This window comes from Patiria miniata, unplaced genomic scaffold (genome assembly GCF_015706575.1).
Source record: "Patiria miniata isolate m_02_andy unplaced genomic scaffold, ASM1570657v1 HiC_scaffold_22, whole genome shotgun sequence".
Classification (NCBI taxonomy): domain Eukaryota; kingdom Metazoa; phylum Echinodermata; class Asteroidea; order Valvatida; family Asterinidae; genus Patiria; species Patiria miniata.
The window spans coordinates 11,922,690-11,929,133 of NW_024037061.1; the positions used below are offsets into that span (position 1 = coordinate 11,922,690).

The 6,444-nt window shown below is 41.1% G+C and overlaps 1 protein-coding gene across 1 annotated transcript; it reads left to right on the top strand.

The window, feature by feature from the left end:
- Nucleotides 1-1,032: 1,032 nt before the first annotated feature.
- LOC119730781 (histone H3, embryonic) lies at nucleotides 1,033-1,509 on the top strand. Its single transcript, XM_038203809.1, has one exon. It carries the CDS (start codon nucleotides 1,085-1,087, stop codon nucleotides 1,493-1,495), a length of 411 nt encoding a protein of 136 aa, XP_038059737.1. The 5' UTR covers nucleotides 1,033-1,084; the 3' UTR covers nucleotides 1,496-1,509.
- The last annotated feature ends 4,935 nt before the right edge of the window (nucleotides 1,510-6,444 follow it).

Sequence of the window (6,444 nt, forward strand, 5' to 3'; positions counted from 1 at the left end):
TTTACATACACTCACTGCGGACGTCGTACAAACTATTCTTATTGTGCGCCCAAAGACATGCGCAAAACGAGCGAGTCTTTATTTTCTATTGGCTGATATTTTGATGAATATTCAACACCAAATCCAGACGATCCGATATTTTCACAAACGGTACATAATTTCTCTCAAACATGTCAAATTATCGTATTACTTACGGCCTTATATCCAAAAATATATATTTTACTTACACGTACATGAAGTTTCAGTCTTACGATATGATTAATTTTTACATTTGTTCGAATATAGCGACTTTATAACGTTAAAATGGAATCGACATAAGTGAACTTATTCGTGATTTCAGATTACAGTGAAGCAACAGCTGGTCGCTGATTGGATAATAGCTGATGAATAGGCGTCGACATGCTCAAGTTGGATGCAAGCAGTTTTACTTGCAGTTGTACGTTATTTTCTCAAGATTCTGTGCATAAATACAACAAATAACTTCATATAATCAAAATAAATAATAAACTATAACTAATTATATTAAAATTTAATGATTTACTATCAAATTTGTTCGAAACATTGCATTTTTTTCGTAGCATAATTCCGCTATGCAGGATCCTGTGCAGCATCTTGCGTTATGGCGGTAACAATCCGAGGCGTTCATTGGCTATCGAAAAGATAATGCATAAACATTAGCCATTCTGTTCTCGCTTTCGACCAATATTATCGGGAAACAAATGAAAGATTACTTAATACCTAAATGCAAAAGTCATTATTTTTTCGGTAAAATATAACAAACACAAAATTTATATTAGAAATGCACCAATTTAAAGCCCTTTTTACTTGGTTTTGGAGAAATAAAATCCACTTTTTCGTATTCAATTCCATGTGAAACTCCCAAACGCAGGATCCCGTGTGTTTTTTTCTCTGACCAATGAATGGTCTCCCTTATATTAACCAATCACACGTCGCGTTAGTTCCCCTCCGAACCAATGAGTTATCGCGATCTAGGCGACCAATCATTTTCGCCCCACGATATCCTATAAATTCTGCCGCGAAGTTTGGAAAATTATCAGACGAATTTTGTCAAACAAGCAAAAAGATGGCTCGTACTAAGCAGACCGCACGCAAATCTACAGGAGGAAAGGCTCCTCGCAAGCAGTTGGCCACCAAGGCTGCCCGCAAGAGCGCACCAGCCACCGGCGGAGTCAAGAAGCCCCATCGTTACAGGCCCGGTACCGTAGCTCTCCGTGAGATCCGTCGTTACCAGAAGAGCACCGAGCTGCTGATCCGCAAGCTGCCCTTCCAACGTCTGGTCCGTGAGATCGCTCAGGACTTCAAGACCGAGCTGCGTTTCCAGAGCTCTGCCGTCATGGCCCTTCAAGAAGCCAGCGAAGCCTACCTGGTCGGCCTCTTCGAGGACACCAACCTGTGCGCCATCCACGCCAAGCGTGTGACCATCATGCCCAAAGACATCCAGCTGGCCCGTCGCATCCGTGGCGAGCGTGCTTAAGCAGAAGGCTTCCAGAAAACAAAACCAACCGGCTCTTTTCAGAGCCACACTACTTCAAAAAAGAGATTTGAATGAATGTCTGTAAAGTGTAATTTGTGTAAATTTGTTTTCTTACTCTTCTTAGCATGTTTGAGGTACAAGCATGACTAGTGGGCACATCAATTATCATTCACAATAAACTTGGGCTTGGGATTGTTAGGGGCATTGTGTTTTCTTGAGTCAAGAGTGTTTTACTTTCAAAAAATTTAGGTGGCCTAGTATAAAAGTAATTAGGCCGAGTAACTCCAGCAGACCTGCTCAATACTACTATACTATCATACTCATTCACGTGAATGAATATGAGCATGTCAGCCGGAGTTACTCGAGCTAGGTCGGACAGGTGGGCATATTGAATTCACAATAGGCCTAGGCTTAAACGCTGGCTGGCATGGCTGGGGATTGTTGAGGGCATTTTTAGATATTCTGACTGGGCTTCTCATGCAACATTGGCTAGCGACCCGTGTAGGCCTACTAGTACTAGCCTAATTTCCAACTTCAGCTCACACAGGTCATTGGGAGATCCCCCCCATCCATTTTGAAGGACCCCTCCATGAAACAGCTGTCTAGTAGGCCTAAGGGATATTCTTTCCTATTCATCAATCATCATGTCCCCCCCCCCCCCCCTGCGTGGGTCCATGTCCATATAGGCCTATGTCATGGTCATATGCCAGTCATGAGCCAAGAATTTAGAAAGCTGGAAATTCAAGTCTAGGTCTTACTCGGTCCAAAATGTAAATTGTAAACCAACTCGGTCATTCCTCAGGACCAAACCAGGTCAACTCGGTCCCTCATCAACTACGTCCCAAGTCAACTCTGAAATTAAAGAGAAAAAAAATGCTCTAGCAAAGGCCAAAAAAAAAAAGTCTCGGGTTTCCGGTATGGAGCTTGCCCCAAAAGTGGTGCGGCGACGCGGCTTTTTTTTTTTTTTTAACCTGTTTTTTTTTTTTTTTTTTGGCTTCAAATGTCGGCTGATGACTGCAAATGGTGCCCGACTAAACTAAGTGCAAATATATGGGAGTCCAGAGAGGCCACATAAAGCTTATTCTCGATCATAACCCTATCTAAAAACACGTTAAAATTGTGCAGCAGCAGGATTCCAGTCAAACCAGTGAGTTTGGCGGTTTTGTATGAAGCCCGGGAAGGGACAGGGTGGAATTTTTTTTTGGAATTTCCTAATTCGTTCGCACGAATTACTAATTCTTTTGCACGAATTACTAATTCGTTCGCACGAATTACTAATTCGTGGGAACGAATTACTAATTCGTTGGAACGAATTAGTAATTCGTTCGCAAACTCCAGTAATTCGTTCGCACGAATTACTAATTCGTTCGCACGAATTACTAATTCGTTCGAACGAATTAGTTATTCGATGGAACGAATTAGTAATTCGTGCGAACGAATTAGGAAATTCCAAAAAAAAATTCCACCCTGTCCCTTCCCGGGCTTCATAGTTTTGAGACATCATCTTGTATGGAAAAAAAAACTTTTTCATTTTGCCGACGCGCATGGCTACGGCGGCGCGCGCGCATACCAGAAACCGGAGACTTTTGTTTTTTGGCCAAAGTGGGCTGAATCAAATCGGACCACGTTAGGGGTCGCGCCACCTTTGGGTAAGCCTAGGCCTACATCAACAAGAGACCTTAAAATTATCTGACCTTTGTGTGCGTACATTTTGATTCACTTTTTTCTGTTGGACTGGGTTGACTTGGACCGAGGCCCTATGCCTATTTCTTTATCAGATAAGAATAATGTTAGGCATAATGTTGTTAGGCACTTAGCCTACGTGTATTTGTAATTTGAAATGTTGACCCATTGGGGAGCCTTGTTCTCTACTCGGAAACTGTTCCACAATTCGATATGGTAGTTGTTGCTGAATTTTCAGCCCAATGGAATTTCTCGAACCGGTTTTCGTAAAATCATAATACATGTACCGGTATGTAAAAGGGTGCCCCCTGCCAACTCCAAACAGGTGGGCCTTAGGCTGTTCATGTTTAATATTTTGGATGTAGCTGTACCTATTGGAAAAGGCCCAAGACCTAACTTTGTTTTGACAAATTATGCATGGGAGCATGGTATTGGTAGGGACTACAGCCACAACCTCCCATATACGACTATAGAATAGAGTGCACGCTAACGAAGACATAATAATAATGATTATACCAAAGTCGTTTTCCTTGCTCCATGGTCTCATATAGCGTACGTATCTACCAACAATAAGGTACATGTACTCAAGGCGCTGGAAACTATGTCTATTATTAGAGACAGGTAAATGAAGTATATGTACATGAGAAATATGAGAACCATTATGTAGCACCTGTATAATGGTTTACAAGATGCTGCGGCACATTAAACAACCAGTGCCAGAAACACCGGGGCAAACCCCTTCTCTTAGCGATAAGTGTTACTGGGTTCTTTAACGGGACCTACGGCTTAACGTCCCATCCGAAGGACGAGACATGGAAGCTAGTGAAACCTCAATCAGTCTTTGGTTCTAGCTACGTGTACAACTACAAGTACATGTGATCAGATTTGTCACACATCAGAAACGACTCCAACATTCTGGGTTGAGTATTTTAATTGTGAATTCTTGGCAGATTAAACATGTGTAAAATAGGGACAATAAGGCCTAGGCCAACTCATTTTTTTACATCGCCAAATACAATGACAGCCAATTATTTCTTGTCGAACTCGAATAAACGCTAAAAAAACCCATGGCAACAATTACATTAACCACTCAAATGTTCTCAAAATAAAATGTTCTCAACATAGTTTCCAAATGATCACAAATACAAAGAATTTTTAAGTCAACAGTGCACAATAAAAATGAAACGCAGATGTGTTTTACACAAGTTAACCAGGAAGAAACGTATGGAAATGAAGCCATGAACAGCAAATACACACTGTAATTCAAATTCCTAATTTTAAAAGTGCATCAAAATGTTGTACACTATGTTCATTGCATCACACAACCTACAATTACCAATTTTGCCACTTCGAAGGATAGGGGAGAAAAACAGATTTTCGAATAAATGTAGCAATCTTTAATTTTCATAATACACATAGTAATTCCTAGCCCAGGTTGGACAACAGACTGCATTGTACACACAACGGACCGCAGAGGAGTCCAACTTGGGCTATATACAAAATGTAGTTCCTATCTCTCCTTTGTCCATGTAGCAAAGACTGGAAAAGCAAATGACAAATTGAAAGACATGAAAATGAGCGCACAGACATTTTAATAGTGAATTTAATGGCTAAAAAAGCCTGCACCCCACCATTTACATCGTACTCTAAGATGAGATGTCCAAATGTGTGCAAAAGTGAGTGAACAAAGTTAAAATTGTGCAACACATTTTCTTTTCAATTAAAAAGACATCCTGTATAAAACTCCTTAGCTTTTAATACAATTCCAGCAAGTTTAATGCAATGCAAGCTGCTTCTTGTTTATAAATGCTTTAACTTTGCTTGTTATTAAAACTCTTCTCATGTACATGTATTCAGTGTACATGTACACAGCAAGGGCTGAAATAACGGGAGACTTTGGAGACGTTTGGTGGCAGCAAACACATTGGTCCTTTTCTATTGTTCACATCATTTTGAAACATTAGCTTAACCGGAACTCCCTGTACTAGGCATTTTTACTAGGAGGTAATCTCAATCCTGCAACATCCTCCAACTGGCTCCGTGTAATACAGCCTCAATCCTCCAAAATCCTCCGTTATTTCTTGAATGTGGTCCTTGGAGGGGTGACCACTGCCTCAATCCTGCAAAATCCTCTAGCAATCACTGTCAATACACTGCATATTGAGGCAGAGCCAGTAACATCCTGGAGCAGTACGGAGGATTTCAAGTACAATTTAGGCCTACATTTTATGCATGGCTGAGCATAAACAACATAAGGTCCGGCCCAAGACCTTGACACAGTGCATTCTTCTAAATCAGCAACACACTTTGCCATGTAGCCTCAATCCTGCAAAATCCCGGGCTCCATTTTGCAAAGAGGATTTTGGAGGATTTGGGAAGGTTAGGGTTAAACATGATGAAAACAATTGAAAAGGACCGGTGAGTTTGCTGCTACCAAGCGTCTCAAAAGTCTCCCATTGATTCAACTGCATTGCTACGGACTCTGTTCATGAACAGCAGATAGCGTTTTTTGGTCTGCTTAGTGAAGCTACAATGTACTTGGGAGGGTCACACTCAGTACGCGTGCACACAAAATCATTGTTTCACGTGCATATGGCATGAAGTACACATGAAATTACTTTCTTAATTCCATATTCACAAACCTGCAGCGTCTGTGTGCGAGTTTTAGGCAAACTCTGGCAATTGTAGTGCATTTGCGGGTAGTACGGCAACCGGGTATCCTATTGAAGTAATTAAACACAGTTACCCGGGTACCCGTAAAAGAAACCAAACTCCAAAAATTCAAGTCCTGTAAATTGCCTTTACGGTGCAAGCTGCAATTTTTCACGTGCATCATCTGTCATACGTTAAATGCACACAAACGTGAAATCTGTTTTGGTTTTCCATGTATCCTGGTTATCATTTTGAAAATCTCCCCAAAAATGGCATTCAGAATTTTTCTTTTTCATTGTCTGAGAAGTTAATAAATAATTGGTAAAGTTGGTTACCAGTGGTTACGGGTACCGATTCCATAATCTGGAACCAGTTCCTGACATCAGCGGTCTGGTACCCTGTTCCGTTGCACACCCCTAGAGCCAATGCGCAAGTGTCTCTCTCAATGTGATGTCAGTGGTCCCTCCTGACTCTCTCTCTGTAACCCTTGAGGGAGTACCTGTGCACGGAGTCTATATAAATGCATCCTTTCCTAATAGTGTACATTGCTGCATTTCTATAGCACTTCTTAACAAGGCAATTTTTCCATAATAAATTATGGTTTGTTGTTTCAT

Coding starts and splice junctions, on each gene's coding strand:
- LOC119730781 (XM_038203809.1), top strand. CDS start 1,085: ATGGCTCGTACTAAGCAGACCGCACGCAAATCTACAGGAGGAAAGGCT.